The sequence below is a fragment of the Desmodus rotundus genome, chromosome 8 (assembly GCF_022682495.2).
Source record: "Desmodus rotundus isolate HL8 chromosome 8, HLdesRot8A.1, whole genome shotgun sequence".
Taxonomy (NCBI): domain Eukaryota; kingdom Metazoa; phylum Chordata; class Mammalia; order Chiroptera; family Phyllostomidae; genus Desmodus; species Desmodus rotundus.
In genome coordinates, this window is record NC_071394.1 from 116,922,282 (window position 1) to 116,944,052 (window position 21,771).

At 42.1% G+C, this 21,771-nt stretch overlaps 1 protein-coding gene across 3 annotated transcripts in view; it reads right to left on the reverse strand.

Moving 5' to 3' along the window:
• The window catches only part of NEK10 (NIMA related kinase 10), a 179,862-nt gene that overhangs the window by 106,665 nt on the left and 51,426 nt on the right, over positions 1-21,771 (reverse strand). For all 3 annotated transcript variants that reach the window (XM_045199917.3, XM_045199916.3, XM_024565856.4), the window contains exons 12-22: positions 20,006-20,230; positions 16,886-17,025; positions 14,791-14,852; positions 12,529-12,606; positions 9,764-9,828; positions 7,905-8,007; positions 7,678-7,806; positions 7,029-7,166; positions 3,915-3,960; positions 1,738-1,859; positions 1,497-1,599 (exon numbers count right to left, since the gene is read on the reverse strand). In XM_045199917.3, the coding sequence (XP_045055852.2) occupies positions 1,497-1,599; positions 1,738-1,859; positions 3,915-3,960; positions 7,029-7,166; positions 7,678-7,806; positions 7,905-8,007; positions 9,764-9,828; positions 12,529-12,606; positions 14,791-14,852; positions 16,886-17,025; positions 20,006-20,230 (1,211 nt within the window). The remainder of the gene's footprint in view (positions 1-1,496; positions 1,600-1,737; positions 1,860-3,914; positions 3,961-7,028; positions 7,167-7,677; positions 7,807-7,904; positions 8,008-9,763; positions 9,829-12,528; positions 12,607-14,790; positions 14,853-16,885; positions 17,026-20,005; positions 20,231-21,771) is intronic.

A 21,771-nucleotide genomic window follows, 5' to 3' on the forward strand; every position in this document is an offset into this window, starting at 1 on the left:
TAATCTTAGTAAGAAAGTAAAATGCAGGGTTAGCTATTAGTAAAGAAATATGGCTTGAATAGCCATCTAAGAAGGATTAAACAGATTTTTTTCTTGAATATATATCATATACCACAGAGAACAAATCTTTTTAATAGTTATTTGATAGTATATGTGTGTATATACATACATGTACATACGAGTACATATATTATTTCCTATGAAATTTAAATATGCGATTTATAGCAATCCTTTTTAATTTAAAAATTGAAATACCTACATGTATATAGACAGTAAACATTATTAAGGAAACACGTGTCTATTTTATAAAAAGAAAAATAATAAAAAGTGTATGGTAAAATTATAATTAGTTTCAAATTATTAAATAAATGTATGTCCAAGGTGAAGATTCACGATGACTTGGTCTCATTTTATATCTCACAAAACCCATGCTTAAAATATTTCCAAGTAATTTCGCCTTGAAGGCCTTCCCTACACTGTCTGTTTCAGGTTGCTTTTCCTTTTTTAAACTAATATCGGGTTTCTGCTCGCAAAAACCTGGACAGGAAGTCCAGCCATTGCTGTCGAAGACGCGGTTCTGGTGAGTGTGCACCTTTGGAGTTGCCCCCGTGAGGAAGTGGAGGCATCTAAAATTAAGAGGCTCGCCTTCAAAGTGCTGCCATCCATCTCTTACGTGCAGGATGTTTAGGGCAGTGGCCTCCCAAGCTGAGCACTACAGCAATCCACCGGGGGCAGGAAAAAATGGGAAAATCTTTACTTTGATTTTTTTAATGTACCCCTTTGAATTTTATTTCTGTAGACTTCATGCACTACAGAATAATTGTACAGTAATATATGTATAGAATTTATAAATCAGCATACATATAATGGCAGTGTAGTATAAAAAAAAGTTTCCTGATGAAACGTCATGATCAAAAGTATTTGGAGCCACTGAATGACGTAGAGAGGGCTCCTACTTCTGGTTGGCGAACCACCCATAGTCCACGAGAGAAACACAGGTGTTCGTGAACCACATCAACGCTGCAATGCAAACGGCTGGACTTTTCACAGCCATTGATAAATACATTCGTCACCCACATGGTGCAGACTGTGTTAAAATTGTTTGAAATAACGTGCTCTCACGGTGCTCATAAAAGCTCTTGTTGATGACGTGATGTTCTACAGAAAGGAAACACCAAGAGACCATTGGTTTAGGAATTGAATTCTCAGGCATCCAAAGGGTACTTGATTCTCTCATATGGGCAACCTCCAACTCAATAGTAGCTACTGGTCGCATCGGGATGTCAGCTTAACTGAAATGTAGTAGAATTCAAGGTTCGCATCCTCAGTCACGTTAGCCACATTCAAGTGTCCAAGAGTCACATGGGGCTAGTGGCTACCGTAAGGGACAGCGCAGACAGAGGACATTCTCATCAGTGCAGTTGAGTTCTGTGGGACAGCTCTGCTCTAAAATAATACTCAGAAATTCTGAAAACTTTGAAGATTGTTATACTTACTAACTGTTACTTTGTCCTTATCCCCCAACATAATGTTGTTTGGCGTCAGATCTCTGTGGACGATCCTCTTCTCCTTGTGTAAGTACCGAAGAGCTAAGCACAGCTTCGAACAGCAAAGGAGAAACAAATTTTACTTCTCCCAATATACTTAGAACCACTGATGACTACTACACATGCCTCTAACACATCATCTTGGATCTTCGCCATTTTATAGAAAAACTTAATGAAAATAAAAGTGTACCTGAATAAATATTTTCCATAGTCTTTCTTCAGTAAAATGAAGTTGTTTCTCCTTCAAAGAACTGAAATGCTCTCCAAGAGGGGCCCCTTCTATAAGCTCCATAACTATATACAACCTATCATCTATACAGAACAAAAACACAAAAAAAAGGTAATAAAAATTTAAGCTCAATAAAGATATTTCGGAAACACTTAGGGTTAGAATCTGAGCTTCCCGATGGGTATGCAGGGCACAGCACCAGTTATAGGTGCATATTAAGACAGGACCCACTCAGCCGTGAAGGGTGTGGGGGTGAAGTAGGGAGCCACGGGGCCAGTGGAGCCCAGCAACAATCTCTTCCAGCGACAGGCTATCTCCTAGCATAAGCTTACACTGGCAAATGTCATTTTCTACATGGGCTGTGATGTGGAATGCTTGGAGGTGCCAAAGAGAACAAGCTAATGATCCCAAGTCATGGAGGATTTTCTGAAGAACATATAAACCCACCTTTCCTCTCAATAGCCCAATATTAACCCTTAAATCAAGTCATCCTTTCAGAAAATTGCATTTTAAAGTGCACTGTTTTGTAGTCTCTTAGATTTACTTTTCAGATTTTTGCAATGGAATCATGCCATGGTCTTGCAATGAATGACAGAGCTAAAACACCACCCCAGATAGACATTTCTGTACTGCCCCCCTCAGCAGCAGAGGCAGCTGGGCTTCTCCTGGTTGTATCTGATGGATACTAGAAATCTCACAGCTAATTGTGTTTGTCTCTTTGCTTTGGATGCTAAGAAACAAAGAAGTAAATTCCACTTCCTTCTTCAAAACCAGTATGAGACTACTAACAATGGTATGTAAAATGGATCTTGTTTGGCGTTTTGGATGTGTGTAAAATGAGTATGTACATAATATTTACAAAATGAAATCATACTACATGTGGTTCTGCACCTTACAGTTTTTTCCTTCAACATCCTCACGTGGCAGTACACAGTGACCCACGCCATTCTTTCTGCTGCTCACGTAATATTCCACAATACACATGGATCATAATTTATGTAATCATTCTCCCAAGGACGATCATTTTTATTGTTTCCAATTTTTCATAATCCCAAGAAATATTTTTATATGTACTACCCTTACCTCTAGGCTTTATTTTTACTTTTCTCACATTTTATGTATTTTTAAGCTACTTCCATTTGGGGGGGGATGAAAAAGCTAGAATATAAAAAAACCCTTCTTTTTGCTTTAATTTTTAATTGGGACAAGTTGCGCCACTTCAGTACAAGGCAGAAGCCAATCTAGGTCCCTTTATCATATGATATGCAATAAATTACAGAACAGTGTTCCAAGGTCAAGAACCAACAGCCAAGGGTGCACGAGCTACAGGAGACTCAGCACTGAGTTCCTCTGCGTCGTCAGAGGGAAGGGGGTGGGTAACATCATTAGCCGTCAAACTGCACACGGGCTGGCTTAACAGGAGCAACTACAGAGGAGCCGTGAGGAAGGAAGCCCCGAACTTTGCCTTCTATTTCTTAAATCTGCCTTCAAAAAGAGGTTTACTTTGAAAGTTCATATGTGACGTATGTCATTAAGATTTTTCAATGCTTATATTGCTCAGTCAGAAGTCCCATACTGTTTTCAACAATTGACTGTTTGGGCTTTATCTCAACATTTGGATTCAGCATTCCATCATCCTTGCAGAGCCTGCTTGCCAGCAGAATCAGTCAGGGCTCCATCACCACCTTGTGGCAATTACCGGAACTTCAAGTAAAAGAAATGAAAGACCTAGCCCACTTGCAATTTATTTTGGAGGTGAAAAATGTCATCTAATTCAACAAAAACAAGTTTTGATTTTTTTCCTAAAAAACCCACTATCCTTAAGTTTTTTTTTCTCTCCTGATTCTGAGGTATTCTCTCCTGGTTTTGTGTGTATGAAAATAGCTACGATCGCTACTCTGGTTTGTTCACTGTGCCTCTCCCGCGGGAGTCCAGGTATTCTGTGCACACCTTTAGCCCACTGATTACCCCTCTGTTCCACTGACCAAGAAGGCCACGCACAGGATGGCCACCTGTCATAGAAACAGCAGGAAAACTAAAGAAAATAGATGATTAAGCTTATTCTTTGACATTCATATATAGAAATGTGTCACAAAGATACTTCCCCTAATAAAAAATATCATGAAACTCGTACTTACTCTCCAGAAAAGTTTTGTAATAGCGCACAACATTGGGATGGTAAAGCTATGAGAAAATAGAAAAGAAACATGACATGCTTTCAAAATGCAAACTGTTTTTACAGACAACTTAGTTGGACGTCATATTTGAAAACAACAAGAAAAAAAGTATTGTATTTGTATGTATTTATAAAACCAAGCATTTTAAGTTATCACCTAATTCACATTTTTTTCATGATTCTTTTTATTTTCTACTTACAAAACTAATGTGAAAATAGCATTTTCCTATATAGACTTATCAAATAGAATTAAGAACTGATTGTGCCTTATCGCCTAATTTACCTAAAACTGAGAATCGTAGAACTGGAGGGAACCTGCAGAACCCACTCAGCCCTCCCACCCCACCCCCACCCCCACACACAGACAGCAGAGAGGAGAAAACAAAAAGGGAGCAATTATGTCAAATACATACATTCTTGCTCTTTACCTCTCTTCACCACTTAAATATTGATATTTACATGTATGAGTATCAATAGTATTAATCATATCATGTCTGTTTACACTATTTGTATCTTTTTATGCTCCCGCAAATGATTAATATGAACAGAAATGAGTTATTAACTCCATTTAAATTTTAATAACTGACAAGGACTTCCTTCCTGACCAAACTTTACTCAGGGTTCTCTGGGCCCTCTTCTTGACGAGGCCTCATCCTTGGCCCGCCTAGGTTTGGCAAGAATCCCAACAGGCCAGTTTAGTAAGAATTCCCTATTCTTGCTATCCAGCCAAGTTCCTTCCCACCCCCATCCTCATCCTTATTATCTGATCAACCTTGTTACCCAATCTAACCTATTTCCTCAACCTTGATACGGACCAAGTTCGTCTTATTTCCATCCTCTGACCCCTCACCCTGCCTCCCGCCATACTTCCCCAGCTGGCCCCCTGCCTTGGGAGTCGACCCCTATGGCAGGAGTCTGGAATAAAACCTTCCTTGCCATTTCAAAGTTCTCATCACAAGGAAACCAAAAACCATAACTATGTGTGGTGATGGATATTAACTAGACTTGCTGTGGTGATTACTCACAATACATACAAATATTGAATTGTTATGTTGTACATCTAAACTAATATAATGTTATAAGTTGATCACATCTGAATTTTTTTAAGTATCCAGTATAATATCTCTTTGACATAGTTTATCTCAGGATGTCATAGAAATCATACTTTTTTTTTTAAATAGTCATTTTCTATAAGCATACTCAAATTTTTATAGTTTTTTATTTATAATTTAAGTGTCACGGTAAGTTGAAATGTTTCATTTTGGAATAGTTGCCATTTCATCTAAAAATGGCTTGCATCTTTTTGGCCTTTTTTTTTTTTTTTTTTTTTTTTGCCTTTTTGAAGTGGAGTCCGCTAGCTCTTCACCAAAAACCTAGTGTCCAACTCCTCCCTGGCAATAGAGGTGTAGCTGGACATGGCTTCCCAGTCAGAGGTCACATCTCTCAGCCTTGCCGACAGCCAGGAGTGGGCCTGACACTCAGTCTGCACCACTGGAGTGGGAGGAAAACAGTCACGCCTGTGTCTGAGCCCTCAACATTAAGAGCAGCGCCCCCTTGTGCCCTTCCTCTTCCCACTTTGGACATGAATGTGCCCCTGGCAGTTCCAACCATGCAGATGCAGGCCATGCCTTGGATGGTAGCAGAGCTATAGGAGAGAAAGAGCAGCCTCCCTGAGTGTCTGCATGGAGCAGAAGACGTGGCCCACCAGGGACACCCACTTCGGGATTCTTACGAGAAGGAGAAAGAGCCCACTGCCTTGTGAGCCTCTTTGTTACTGCAGCTTACTCTTAATCTTAACAAATGCACTCTTCCATTCTAGTCCCACTTCTGTCTGTCACCGCCTCCTCCGTACGGGCCTCCATGTCATTATCCTCTCCGTGGGCTCGGTTCTCTGGCAAGAGCACAGCTGTGCAATTTGAAGTTACCTCGAGGCCGAAGCAGATGCCTCACATGTGGCCTGACCACGACACTTTCTTTTCCTAGGAAATGGGCTAGAAAGTAGTCTCCCCTCTCAACTAGCAAGTGGCCGCAGATTTTAAACAATATGAAAGCAGGAAAGCAATCAGAACCATATCTGACCCTAGCTCACTGGCCAGGACTACGTCCAGATTTCAGTTCAAATGAAGACACTGGATCAGCTCGGGGCAAAGCCCCGTTCCAACCGGTGTTATAACGACACAGCACACTGCCAAAGCTTGGGTTATCCTAAGCATGAGCGAACTCAATTTTTTTTAAAAAAATTGAATCTATTACTATATGAAAGTCAACTATAAAATAAGCTACTGATGATAGTAGTTATTATCATTTAGAAATTGGAGTAAAACTGTAATTCCGGTGCATTCGTATTCATGATGACCGTTACGTCCCAGCACGGGAGCTGTGCCAATTTAACTAGAAGAGAGCGAAGCGCAGTGAAGTTGGTGGCCGTCCACGGGAGTTATAAATGAACAGTGTCTGTAATGAATGCACAAGAAAGGAAAGCCGAGAAAGAAACCAACGTGTTCTTGGATCACAAAGCGAAATCCCGTTTCTCCTCTGACATGTTTATTTTTCTCCCCAAACAAACCTTCATAATGATAGTTAATTAAGTTGTTACATTATGCCAGAATATTCTGCCTATGCTAATAAATAATAGCCCATCTGGAAAATCCTCGTTTTAGATTTAATAAGCCATATTTGAGGAATGTTAACAGCTTGGTTCCACTTGACAAAAGTCAGGGAACTCTTAGTCATGTTATGTTCTGATGCATGTAACTTAGTAACCGAATATTCTACAGTTAACGAGAGGGAATGGATATGTTTACAAAGAAGAGGGGAATTTCTCATGTAAGAACCACATGCGCTGTAAACTCTGGTTCTGCACCCCTTCGCCCTGATACAAACTCCAGAGAGTGTTTCTACGGTTCAGTGTCAAGCCTTAGGAAAACAAGCTGGTTAAAATATCACCACCTCAGTATCAATGATTTTAAACAGAAACAGTTCTTACAATCATGGGCAAGATTAGCAGAAGAACTCTACTTTCTTTTGATGACATTTGTTTAAGGAAAACCCCTTCATAAATAAGAAAAACATTTACCTGCTCTTTAATTATGGTTAATTCAGAAACAATATTCTTCACACTGCTGTCTCGGTCTTTTTTATCCTTTCCAAATGCTGGGTTGTGTAAGTTGACCTCTTTCATTGCCAAGAGATTTTGACCACTACGCTTTCTGACCTAATAAGGAAAAAAAGAAAAAAATGAGGTGGAGGTAGAAAAGGGAAGAAAGAGATACATTAATAAGGTCACATGATTAAAGCAAGTCCTTTAAACAAGTCAGGGAACTTTTGAAATTCTATCTGTATTTACACTAAGCTCAGCTTTATAAAGTTGGTGTTTCCTGGGTCCATCTGCAATATTTAGTAGGATTTTACTGTGTAAATACAGAGACACTGGTATGAGTGTAGAGAAGGTGTCATGTGGTGGGACAAAATATTTTGACTGTTTTTTCTGAGAGAGTAATGACTAATGATGGCTTTCTTCAAGTCAGTGACCAATTTCTAGAGCTGAAAGTTAAGATAAGACAACATTGATGCAGCTAGATGACGGATAAAAACAATCATTCTAATTTTTATATCTATTTCCACTGCTTTCCCATGAGAGGGACCACACAACTGTGGGTGGGTGTGCAAGCGGGACACCTGGTGTGCTTGGGGACCCAAAAGGTGCTCCCGACCAGCAAAGTCACCTTGTACACACAGCCAAAAGCTCCACTTCCAAGATGATCCAAAATTGCATAGTTGCCTATATATTTCGAAGGAGCTTTATTCTGATTAATGCTTTCAATATTTTCAGCAATTTGCTTCAGTTCATCCTCCTAACCAAAAAAAGAAAAGGAAAAAGAAAATGGGTTGCTATGTTAAATCCCATCCTGACCACAAAGCAGCCTGCCAAAATTTAACACTCCAGACTTACCGCTAATAAATTGAACTTGGAGACCAATTCTTCATAAGCGCTGATATCACGAACATAATGTCCTATATCAATGAAGATCTCAAACAAGTCGGTGGGGAAAAGTCTACAGGGAAAAACGCACACATACACTTCATGCAGGATTTGGGAACCGCTGGTCATTCCTGCCATTTTAGATCTAGCTCATTCACAGATTAATTAAGCAAAATTAACTCCCTTAAGTTATCGACAAAGTCAGGGGAGGTAATACTCACCAGCTTATCTCACAAAAGTGAACTAAAGCTACCATTTGTAAGGTAAGGAAAAAACAAGTGCAAAGCTCTAGAGGCCTGCTGTCCAGCAGCCTGCTTATAGTCAGCAGCACTGTGTTGTACAATTAAATATTTGTGAAGAGGGCATATCTCATGTTACACGATCTTTACTACAATAAAAAATAAATATGAGCCCTGGCTGGTGTGGCTCAGTGGATTGAGCGCCAGCCTGCAAATCAAAGGGTCCACCAGTTCAATTCCCACTCTAGGGCACATGCCTGTGTTGCAGGCCAGGTCCCAGTAGGGGGCGCACGAGAGGCAACCACACATTGATGTTTCTCTCCCTCTCTTTCTCCCTCCCCTCCCCTCTCTAAAATAAATAAATAAAATCTTTTAAAAAATAAATAAATATGAAACAGATTATACAAATACTTTGTAAGATATTTGGGGGTATAGGTATTAAACATTACTAAGGAATGTTTACTGAGCATTTATTGAGTACTGAGCACTTCAATAAATGCCATTTGAGTCAGTCCTCACATTAACCCTAATAGGTAAATATTAACCTAATCTTAATGTTTTATGAAAATAAAATAATACAGGTAAAAGAGAAAAACGGAGATTCCTGCATCATTTCCAAGGTACTGGCTTCAGGTCTTATTAAAATCTTTAAGTCTGCTTAAAATGGATGATTTAGGGCCTTGAAGTAAAAGATTTTAATGAATAACTAATTTCATGTCCTTTTCTTCCCCTAAATTCAAGCATCATATAGAAATAAAGTAACAACATGAAATGCCCCATGATTTTGAGAAATGATATTACATTAAGTCAAGGTTTTATTGATGTTCTACCTTGTCAATAAAATTCCCGTAAGATCTTGGGCCTATGATTTTGTCTAGCCTGCCCAACAAAACAGCACGCAGACCACAGGTGCAGGCAACTAGCATCTGCCTACCAAGGTGGTGATTTTTCCGCGGTGCTCACCAGCACAGCCTCCCGACCTAGTAACATCAGCCTGCTCCCCTTCTCGTGAGCTCCTGTCCTATGGAAGATATCCGGACAAGGCCTTTTCTTTCTATAGGAAAATATACCTACCCCGTATTCTGCTGTGTACAATGCACATCCAAGTTTCTGTGCGCATTATACACGGGATTATTATACCCATGGTATGTAATCATTATACCCATGTATACTGCGCATCCTTATTTTCCCCTAAAAAACCTGGGCAAAAAAGTGTGCATTATACACAGCAAAATGTGGTATATCAACTTTGGAAGGTATGAATGGGCTAAAACAAGCACATATTTTGATGTCATCCATTTAAAATGTTAATGTCTAAAAGAGAGAGAGAAACTAAAACCAGAGCAGTCACATGTAATTAAGAAGAGCTATAACAATATAGTGATTCATGCTCTTTCATCCTTTTGCTCATTTTCAGTGCTGAGATAGCACTAGGATAGCTCAGTTCTGTCTGTGGATTCTAAGAGAGGTGAAGACACGTTTTGCATACTGACTCATTCTTCTCGTACTCTCTGCCTCATCTAAGTCAGCTACGTGGAAACAGTCCAATCTTGGGATGGCAGGTCACCTAACACTTCTCTAAGCTCATACCTTTTGAAGAGTGGTCTGTTCCTTTCCATACTGAAGAGAAACCTCAAGGCTCTGAAAGCATAACACTGCAAAAGAAAAGGATATGTGATTCCCCAAGGGCAGCTCAAGAAATGAAAACATTTCAGGTTAGAATCACCATGAAGTAAACATTGAAGTGGTTCCGTTGTGAGCATGGCTCATCTACGTGGGAGCCGAAGCGTATTTTTAAAAAAGCATTTATGTTGTAGAAACGCTAGGGATCTTGGCTTTGTTTCAAGCCAAGTACTTGTCATTAATTCCTTTCTAGAAAGTACGAAATGAGCAGAGACAAGAAATAAAATTCCTACGCTGAGAAAACCAAACGTCCGACGATTTCCAGGAGCTTGAGGTTTATTTTGTTTCTAGCCTGCTATGTATGTCTCAATATTTATATGGTTTCTGTGAGAAAATAAACACTAGAAACGATGACATATAAAAATAGCCACAGGCACACTGGACTCAAAATTGACAAATTGGTCTCTTGAGGAAAGAGTCTTAAGCGTTCCCCAAATAGAACAATCTACAGTAACTCCTGTGAACACTCAGAAAGAGGCCTGTGAGACTTTACGGGAGAGAAATAAACTTCTGGCACTTTGCAGTGCTAAGGATATAAAGGACAGCCCCCAGCCTGCCTCTGTACCCACACAATAGGCCACTGTTGGGAACCACCCTGCCTGGTTTCAGAAGCTGTAACCCCCCATGGCTAAAGCTGAGTAAGAGACCTTGGGAACATAAGCCACTAAGGAAACAAAGCTTATCTTCCTGGCAGGGGTGCCGCCTCTGCCCCCTTTTACTTCACCCTGCTGGGCCACCCCCCACCCCAGCCCATGACCAGTTAGCCAATGACAGGTAAGATTCCTCAAGGGAGGGATGGCCTAAGACAGGCACAATCATGAAGGGGCCCTCAGGGAAGAATTGAGGGGGCTATAGAAGAAGGGGGTGATGTACCCTCACCCCTTGGCTTTTACATAGCCTGAGTCCTCATTCTATCTGCAAGAAGTCTCCTAATCTCTTGGCTGCTTTACTTCCCCTGCCTGACTTAAGCCTGAAACAATGCTGGAGGTGGGTGTGGCCCTGTGCTGGAAAGGGCAGGTTCCCTGGGGTGATCAGGCCTAAGAAAGAATGCATAAAATCCTATGAAACCTACTTTGCTAATAGTGGAGGGATGGGGGGAAAAGGCATACAACTGTAATTGAATAACAATAAAAATTTAATTAATTAATTAATTAATTAATTAATGATAGGGGCCCAAGCATAGAATGAATTTTTTTCCCCAAAGTTTTATGGCCCTTTAATCTATCTGACCCTGACTGAGAATAAGCCCTCATAGTTCTTTGAATGTTATCTATTGTTTGATCCTTACTACCTGACAATGATTGATGAGCTTTACTTGTATTCCTGTGCAAACTGAACCCAATAAAAGCCCATTGAGGGAAAGGCTCCTGGCCCTTGTCCTTTGAGAGATCGGCCACCTTTCCTCCCCAAGCAGACCATGTCTTGGTAGACATTCTCATCCGTGGCGGGGGATGGGGAGGCTCAGCAGGAGGAGCACCCCCATAGGCCACCACTGGGGTGATCGGGGCCTGCTGAATTCGAGTCTGGAATCATCTCATAAAGTCAGTGATCTGAATACAAAAGAAGGATCACCCACAGGATTGCCCAGAGAAGCCAGGCGGATAACAAAATGACACAACGGGGCCTCGTGAGAGAGCAGTGGTGGCTGTGAGAGAGTGGAGAACGCACGTGTGCCTTGAAAACCACTGAAATGTGAACTTTTAAAAACCCTCTGCTGTTCAACAAAATGCACCTACAGGATGGATTTGACTATGTCGGTGCTGCAGCAGAGTGTGACGCACCTGTGAAAAAATTAAGTCCCACCCTGGGCATTCTCATTTGTAACTCTCCAAAACCTGTGGCTGCCAGCCCACAGATACCACCAAAAATTCTCTGCTGGGTTGGACCATTATTCCGGGCAATGGCTCTTAAACCAGGTCGGAGGCAAAGGCCGTTTCATACTTCCTTTTCTAAATGACTTGGGGGAAAAAAGATGACCTGCGGCCACTGCACGGGCTCATCTAAAATGTGACTCTATCACTCCGATGTCTTCAAGTGGCCCCTGCCGCCCACTGCTCAGAAAAGCTCACAGGACGCTGCATAATGTGTCCCCTTCTCATCCACGAGGCCTCGCCTCCCAAAGCACCGCTGCCCCCAACCACACACCCCAGCCCCACTGAGCACCTGAGCACTCAGCTGTAAGCTCAGGCTCCCACACTTTGCACATGTGGTTCCCTCTACGTGGAATGCCCTTCCACCCTGCAGAAGATGCCATCGGTGCCCCATGCCTATCCCTTCATCCATTTGGCAAGTCTTTTCTCAGCCATGAAGATCCATTTCACAGGTTTTCCTTTGTAAAAGTGCAGTGTTAGTGACTGTGCTCCATGCTTCATTTTCCTCTTATTATTCTCTGATGTGCAAGCAATACATGTATTTTGAAAATAGAACTCACTGATAGGCAAAGAAATATCTAAATAAAACCACCTACTTCCCTCCCACAGAGAAAGCTCTGTTAAGCCTTTTACCTTGTTTTCACAGCACTGGCTCCCACGCCAGCCTCCCTCCCCAGGTATCTTCCCTCACAGAGCAGCACCGGTACCAGGCCAAAGATTCTAACAACCATAGACTGCATTATCAGAGCTTCCCCTGATTTCGGTAACTTGATATTGAAAAGGAATAGACATCTTCATTACCTGTAATAGGTTAGTTTTTGCTGCATTCTTTTGTTTGTTCGGTAAAATTAATTTTGCTATTGTATATACACCATTTTCCTGGAAGAATAAAGGGGCACAATATCAGTTGTCTTTAAAGAGCATAAATAATAAAGTGTATCAATTCAATGTGATTGAAATACTTTAAAAACAGAGAAAGGGATAAATAGAAATTTAAATATCTTTTTACACTTTATACATTGCATTTTAAATATCTAATGATGAAAGATAACTTCTCCCTTTATAGATTTTTTAATTAAACAATACATAGAAGTTAATTATTATAGAAATAATTAAAAATCAATAATAGATTAAAGAAGAAAATGGCCCTGGCTGGTGTAACTCAGTGGATTGAGCCTGGGCCTGTGAACCAAAGGGTCTCCTATTGGATTCCCAGTCAGGGCACAAGCCTGGGTTCCGGGCCAGGTCACCAGTAGGGGGCATGCAAGAGGCAACCACACATTTATGTTTCTCTCCCTCTCTTTCTCTTTCTCTTCCCCTGTCTCTAAAAATAAATAAATAAAATCTTTTTTAAAAAAGAAGAAAATGAACATTTTTCATGAAAACACAGTCAACATCTTTCTAGACTTCTGCTAATACAAAAAAATCTAGAGGAATGAACAAAACTAACTTATTGCTACTTTTCTATTATTGATCAAATGTATAATTTACTGAACTCTCCTATATGTGGGCATTCATATTACAGCTGAAGATCTTTACCTGCCTTCCCGCATTTAGTCTTTACAGCGATTCAGTGAGTTATTCTATATTTTTCCTATTTTATACATGATAAAACCAAAACTTAGAGAGGCTAGGTCATTTTTTCAGGGGCCAAGCCAACAAGTAATGATAAAAGAAATTATTTTAACAGCATTTGCTTCCATGCAAGCCTCCCTCACCAGATATTTCTCTCTCATAGTACAAGGACCAATGCTAACCCCAAAATTCTAAGAATCACAAATTATTTTATCAAATTTTCCCCAGATTTCAGTTGTTCCACAAACTACCCCCTGATTTTGCTGAGCTTCTCCTCAAGACTCTAATTTTGGGTGACCTGATCCCTAACCAACGTTCATGTCTCTATAGATACGTTGAAGTTGAAGTTGAATGTACGAGATCTGTCCAGATGGAATCTGCCCACATAATATGAAAAACAGATATTTATTGAAGATACAAGATACAAGAAACATTGTACATAAGACAATGACTCCTCAGTCCCCTTTAAAGGAGGCACCTTGGAACCTCACACAGTTCTCCCAATCGCCATCAGCTGCCCCATCGTAATTTCTTGAATCTCATGGACAGTCTGAAACTTCTTCCCTTTCAAAGGTGATTTAGTTTTGGGAAAAGTCAGAAGTCACAAGGCCCCAAATCTTGGCTACAGGGGGGCTGAGTCACCTAGGTGATTTGATATTTCACACACAAAAAAACCTCTGCACAAGACGTGATGCATGAACAGGCACATTGTCATGATGAAGCTGCCAATCACCAGTTGCCTATAGCTGTGGGCTTCTGAATCACTGAATAGTTTCTGTGAAGGAGTGTTCAAGCCTAATGCAAAATTTGATGCATATCCATTCCTCCACTCACTCAGTCATTTTGAATGCAATGGCCACACAGTACACATGCTCACTCAATGGCATCTACCGCCCCCACTGACTAGTACAGTGGAGTCATCATTGTTCACACATGTGCATTCCCGTCCATTCTCCTTGGCTGCCAGGTTACATCAATGTTGTGCAAACCATTTTCATTATATTAACAATGGCTGGACTTTTTCTGGACAGACCTCATATTGTATTGAACAAAAACAAAAGCTTTCTCTGTAAAATTCAATAAACAGAAAGTAACTTTTATAACAGAAACCCACACAAGGGTTGTAGAGGTGTATATATTTATACATAGTTGACTTATACAGTTGCAGAATACACACTTGATGTACTCTTAAAGTGACTCCTTTCTTTAACTCATGGTATCCTATAATATATGCCCAGAATTACAGCAAAGCAGACTTTAAAATAAAAGAAAAGGACCACACATGAAGTAGCGGAAAAAATCATCAGTTAACCACATAACCATTCTTTTTATGCCAAGCAAGGTAAAAGAAGAAAGACAAGAATATAAAATGGAAATCTACAAGTTAAATAAGAAAAATTAAAATATTTTAAAACCACATGATGGGATCCCAAAAGCAACGTTCTGGGATACAGGGTCAGATGTGGGAACAGATCCCCAGGTACTTACCTGAACCACCTGGTGGGCGTTGGTGTCATTGAGCACCAGTTCGGTGAGGGCGGCACAGCAGGCTGGAACAAAAACCAGCGGACGAACAGTCCGTCACCACTGTGACTGTGGTATCACACTGTTACAACTATACTCTAACCCCGGGGAATTCTCTCAGCTGAGTCAATCCCCCCAAAACCTTCATGTTCCTCTGGCACGGCTCTGGGAGAAGGGAGACTGGCTTCTAACTCTCCTCTTCATATAAAGTGCGTACATGTACACCCCACAGAAGCCTTTTATTAAGCATTTACTGTGCACCAGGAGGCAGGGACTGCAAGTGCCTGGTTCACTGTAATCCCAGTGCCCTACATGCGCCTGCCACTTAGCAGGTGCTCAATACATACATCTGCAATGGTTGAATAAATGAGTACTTTAAATATGTTACCCAAATTGACTCTTGTAATCAGAGTATGTACTAAGATCACCAGTTTTACTGGTGAGAAAACTGACGTTCGGAGAGGTCATTCGTCTAGGCCTCAGGACTAATAAGTGGAAGGGGCCAGGAGTCTGACCCCAGTCTGCCAGGTGTCAGGTCCCATGCCCTGGAGCACCACCCTTCATACTAGGAGCTCTTTGCAGCCACCGTGGCAGCCTCTGGGGACACTCCGTACAGAGCTGCCTCTTGTCCAACCAGAGGTGTGCCGGATCCTATAGCACCGAGCATCTGAATAGGATAGTGTCATTTTATAGAGCCCTCGCCACTGGCCCTGCACTGTGATATAAATTTATATCCTCCTGCAATTCTCACAATAACCCTCATGATTACCATCACCATTTCACATAAGCAAAACTGAGGCCTGGAGAGACTGAGAAAAGCCATCCAAGACCACATGGCCAACAGTGGGTGCAGCCGAAACAGAGACCCTACTCCTAACCCCTGATATTGTTAATTTTTTATTGAGGTATAAAGTGGGCTGGTGGAGTAGGCATCTCTTAAGTGCACAGCGTGACGAGACATCACATGTCTCTACGCACCCTGTAACCACTGCCACTCCAGTGAATGCACAGGACGTTTCCAGGCCCCTGGGCCCATTGTGCCCCTTCCCAGGAAATAACTTATCATTCCATGTGCGGGCATCCACCCTTCCAACCTGTTATCATCGGTCCCATCCACTCTTGTGAGAGGCCTAGCTCTGACGGCAGCCGGGTTAATTAAGCTTCCCGGGGAGCCTTCGGAGAGGGAATCCCCAGTAAGAGTCTTTATACTGAGATGAGGCCTTTCAGAGAGAACTGGATGATAATTGAAGTGGAGGGGATCCTATTGCCCTCACCTCAAAAACCTGTGAAGAAACATCTCCATTCTCCAGGAGGAAAGAGTAGGAAGCAAAGAAAGTCCCCCCTCTCTTCCCCCCTTTTTCTCCTCCCCCTGCCATGTCAGTCCTTCCCCTCTTAGGACCTGCCTGCCCTCCTTTGGGCCCACCTGCACCTCTCTATCCCTTCCCGCGGGCCACTGCTGGGCACCCAGCTTGGTCAGCAGCACTGCCGCCCCACGTGTTCCAGAGAGCAGGTGCCCTTATGCAGGACACAGGCTACCCCACTGTGCAAGGTCGTGCCAAACTGCCAAACACTGCATGCGCGCTCCTGCTCCTACTTCTGTGTGGAAATTCCACCCAGAGAGCGTCTCTGTCTTCCCCTTAGGAGCTCACGAGGTGTGGGGAAGGCACTCTCTTGCTCCCGGTGGAATGGGTATGTGTATTGTAGGATCTCCTGGAAGGAGGGTGCCCTGAGATCTAAAAGATGGTAGAAACCATGGTTCTGGCCGCAGATCAAGGTGCATTCCCTAATCCAGCTTTACCAGTAATAAAGCTCATATGCTGCCCTCTCTCTGTCTGACTTTCATGCGGTCTTCTTGATGTGCTCGGAATGCGGAAGGGAGAGGAAAGTCTGGCATCATTACCCTGCGAGTCCAACACTGGTCCCAGCAAGTTTTGGGCATCCACATGGATTTATAAGTCGTGCCTAATTAATATTATCATACTAATTTTATAACAGAGAATAGTAAGACAATATAATAAACAATATCAAGTAGTAAGACATAGTAATGTGACATAAATACCTGCTTGAAGAGAGAAAGTATTTTCTTGTATTTCTCGAGGACTTAAATCTTCTGACAGATGGAGCTGCTGGATTCGGCCTGCTGCGTTTGCACTAGACAGGCTTCCGATGGAAGAGCGATCGGAAACAAAATTCCTGTCTCTGAAAAAGAAATGTTAATGCACAGGTTGATTTATCAAGTTTCCTTCCTGGTCAGCACTTTCTGAGCCCTGTTTAAGAAGCCTTTGCAAAAAAAAAAAAAAAAAGAGGGAGGGAGGGAAAGAAAAAGAAGAGGAGAGGGGAGGGGATGAGAGGGGAGGGGAAGAGAGGGGAGGGGCAGGGAGGGGAAGGGGGAAGGGGAAGGGGACACCTTTGCCTCCCCAAGTCATGAAGTTGTCTGTTGTGTTATTTTTATTGTTTCACCTTCCAATCCACCTAGAATTGATTTTCGTATATGGTGTGAGGTAGGACTCATTTCTTTCTTACTTTCTACCTTTTCTTTCTTTCTCTTTCTTTCTCTAAAATATGATTACTGAGCTGATTCAGCACTATTCATTGAAAAGACTGCCCTTTCCCACTGTCCCACGTGGCTACCTTTGTTTTTGAACTCTATTCTGCTGCAGCTGATTCACCTGAACACATCCGAATCTTCACCATTTTGCCTTCTTTTTCCATGAAATTTCAATCTGCATATATTTTAGGGATGTTCTCTTTTATCATATCTTTGACTTTTTAAATTTCTTTTGTTTTATTCTCAGGGATGTAATTTACATCCCCAACTCAGGGATGAAATTTATCCCCATGTTGAAGCCCTGTCTTCTGCCAGACAAATCTTTCATTTTCCAATTGTTCTTATTCTTTTGTCTTTCTCCTCTACATTATGTGTAACTTTTTCAAACTTGCCCTTCCTTTTCCTAAGTCCAGCTCTAGGGAACTCATTGGTTCTGTATGTCATTAAGTCTGTCTTCTTTCCTAGCTCTGCAATCTCTCTTCCCCCCTTTTATTGTCCTTTCATCTCATCTTCAATCTGATCTCATAGAGGCCATGTTCTCTTTAACATCTTTGATAAAATAAAGCATGTGTTTTTCTGTTTATTTAATGCAACACCTTCTAAACTAGATTCTTTGTATCTTTTACCTGCTTTGTTTCTTTTTGTTTTATGTGGTTACCACTTTTTTCATTTATTTATTTTTATGGCAGCAGCCTTACTTGGATTTCTGTGCCTAACTATAACATGGACCATCTCACATGTCATCTCAGCCCACTGGTGGCCTTCCTGCCCTGAGCGTGGGGAAGGTAACGGATCTGGGTCTAGGGATACTCATAACCTGTCAATCTTACCTGTCAACATAATTATGTTAAAACTCGAATTTCGAGATCACTCCACGTTATCAAGAGTATACAGCCCTTTGGAAACCACCTTTGAGTTTGGGACCGCGTGTGAGGGGGCATGAACAGGCTTCCTGGAAAGTGCCCTTCCAACAACACCTGTTCACGCTCCAGCCAGCAGACAACCTGGCAACCTCCACCCTTGAACCAGCTTGAGGCAGCTCAGGGGCAGGCAGTGGCTCTGAAAGGATATTGTTTATCCAGCTGGGGTAATAAATTCTCCCAGAACACTAAGACACATTTAACATAGCATAAGTGTTGACATCTATCATCTTCCCAAAAGAGTTTTTGAACATTGCACCACAGCAAGAGACTGGGAAAAGGCCTCGTTAGTTGTGAAGGGACGCCTTTCTGTCAAGGATAGTTATGGCTTGAGCCAAGAAGAAAAAAATGGTTCTTTGAATTCAACTCAGTTCTACCTGGTAAAAAAGGTAGGTTTTGTCTTTGAAGTATTGCTTAACTATTACAGAATTTAATTTAATAATCAAAAAACAACTAAGCATATTGCAATAAGCATATTGACAAAAAAATAACAACCACCACCACCATCGACATAACCATTATCCTACGAACTCAAGCAAAAACAAAACCTTTTCAGATGTAATTATTTTAACCATGGGGCTAGTTTATTATGCCACAGTACTAATGATTTATAATTTATAATTTACATTGTACCTTAAAGCATTTGAGGCTTTCATGTGATATCCAGAAAAACAAGCAGATTATCAACAGTCTACAGTATTTTCCCTCTGTTTTGGCAATGTCAGAAATGGCTAACAAAGCTATGCTTTGGAATGTTCCCTCAGAAAGAAACAAATGGAGTTGATAACATATCATTCCCCAAGATCCCTGGAGGCACAGCAAGCACAAGTCTGAATAATATTGATTTGATACTAACTAGTCACATTAAAATTGACAAGTCACATCACTGTGCTTTTATTAGCATGAGCTTCACTTATGTGCCACAGATCACAAATGTGAGCCCTTTCAGGCAGATACAGTCCTTTGCTACTTGGATTCAGCATCTATAGGACCGAATCATACTTTATAATGACTTTAGGTAATAGGGCCTTCCCATCGATGGTACCAACAGATGTTGTTATTCAATATTTTAATATGTCTATTATATACAATTATAGTAGTAACTGCTACATTCAGAAAATTTTAATTTGAAATTATTTTTAACAAACTCAAATGCATGGTTTTGAATGCCATTGGAATTCTACTTTTAAACAAGAGATAATAAGGGCTTAACCCACCTTAGGGCAGCGCAACGAAGATTAGAGAGAAAAGAAGAGCCACTGGACCAGGATCAGAAACACGACAATCATTCACTAAAATGCACACACAGACATTTTAGTAAAATAGTAGTCGTTTTTGTACTTGTTGGGATCGCAATGGGAATATAGTGATTCAGGAAAAAGGTGCCAAGACAAACGTTTTCAAATTGGGGTCACCGGGTTTCCACTCAGCCTACATTTGCAGACAGATGGCCTCCCACATGCCCGGCACTGTACTGGAAGCCAGTGATATAAAGACAAACACATCAGGTTTCCCAAGGAGCTTAAAAGGCGAACGCCCCCAGCATGTATTTAGAGCATGTTCTCAACAAGTATAAATGACTCTGCAAAACATGAATGATAAAAGCCAGGCGAGAGTGAGCTGAGCATGTACCCAACCCGCCATTGCATGGCAGAGCTCCCAGCCTGCCCCAGTGACCAGGGCAACGTGGGCCGGGCCCACCCTCACTCACCCTCGTAAAATATGAAGAAGCTGCTTGATGCCTCCCCAAATGCGAATTTCCACACTGGTCTCGGGGTCCTCACACACCTGCACCAGGATCCAGACGACGCTCCAGAGCAGCTTCAGGTGGTCGGAGTGCAGCAGACTGAGGAGGACGGGGATCCCCTCATAGAGCTTCACCTGCTCTTTCACCTGGGGCTCGGCACAAAGGAGCCGCAGCAACTCCGCCGTCAGTCTGGGAGGGGACGGGGAGGGCGAGGGGGAGGACCACAGCATGAGTGGGTTACTGACTTCACGTTTATTTAGACTACAGCTGTCATCACTGCATGAACTGTAACTCTAACGTTTTCTAAGTGGCTGGTCAACATACATTTTCTGGGAAGGGCTGGACCACAGCCAAATGTTTTCGGTTTTACGGGCACAAAGGCTCTGTCACAACCACCCAATCACGCCACGGTGTGCAAAAGCAGCCATAGACGACACATAGAAACAAACGCTCATGGCTGCATCTCAATAAATCTTTATTTTAAAAAACAGGCAGGGAGCCAAACTTAGCCGTCAGGTCACAGTTTGCTGACTGCTGTTCTAAGTCATTTTCTCATGGTGTCCTCATGGGTCTGGCTAAAAACCTCCTCACCAGCGAATAGGTGTCAAGTACAGAGAAGGGGGCCTGCACTGTGCTCAAGGCAAGAGAAACATAAAAGCTTTATCCTAGTCTTCAGAAACTGACCGTGAGGTTGCAAAAACAAGACACTAATACGAAATGGCAAAAACACTGCAATGCAGGGAGTAACATAGAAACGATGATGGCATAAGACGTAAGGCTCAGCTGAGCTCTGGAACATGATGATGAACATCGCCTAGAACCACCTTAATCTCCAGTCTCACGTTCTAAACACTCTCCTGGATGCTGGCATCCATTCCGCAGCTTTGCCTCATCACTCCCTCTACCCTGGTGCTGTGAGTCTGGCCCGGGCATCGCCCCTGACTCGTAAGTGCCAGCCACATAGCTGTCCACAGGTACTCACCCCACTGTGTCTAAACTCAAAGGCCTCATCCTCCTCCCCAGAGCGGCTCTTCCTCTAACACCCCTGATCTTGATTCATGACACCACGGTCCTTTCCATTTCCAAGCCAGAGGAGTGGAAATCATGCAAGACACTTCCTTCTCTTTCCCAACCTGCCACTGCCAATCAAGAGCCTTCAGTGCCCCTACTTCCTGGGCAACTGCTGGGGTCGATCCTCTTGTACAGCTAGCTAACCCCACTGCTCCACCCAGCATTCTTGTGGTACTTGATTGTGCCCCTTTGTCCTCTACCTCTCCAACGTTCTCATTCCCATACTGCTTCAGAATTCCTTTCCCCTGAGCCAATTTTCCATGGTGCCTCTCCCTCCCAAACGTTTATGCCATGACATTCAGAACATATGTTCTTTGGTAAACAGTATTCTTCACCTTCTCAAACTTTATACACAACACATTCCTTCCTGTTGGAAGGGGATCTCATTGTGTAGCTATATTCCTCACCCCGCAGCCCCCATACACTGCTATCAAAGTGATCTTCCCCCAAAATAAATCTGATCATGCATAAAATTTTTCTGGGAATCCCCCCTAATATTCATGATAAAAACTACACTCCTTATTTAGCACAAAGAGCCCATCAAGACCTGACTAATGGTTTCTTATTGACTCATACATAAAATATGCAATTCGATAGGGTTACTGTGTAGATCAAATGGGCGAACACACAAAAGTGCTTAGAGCAGGGCCTGACCAAAG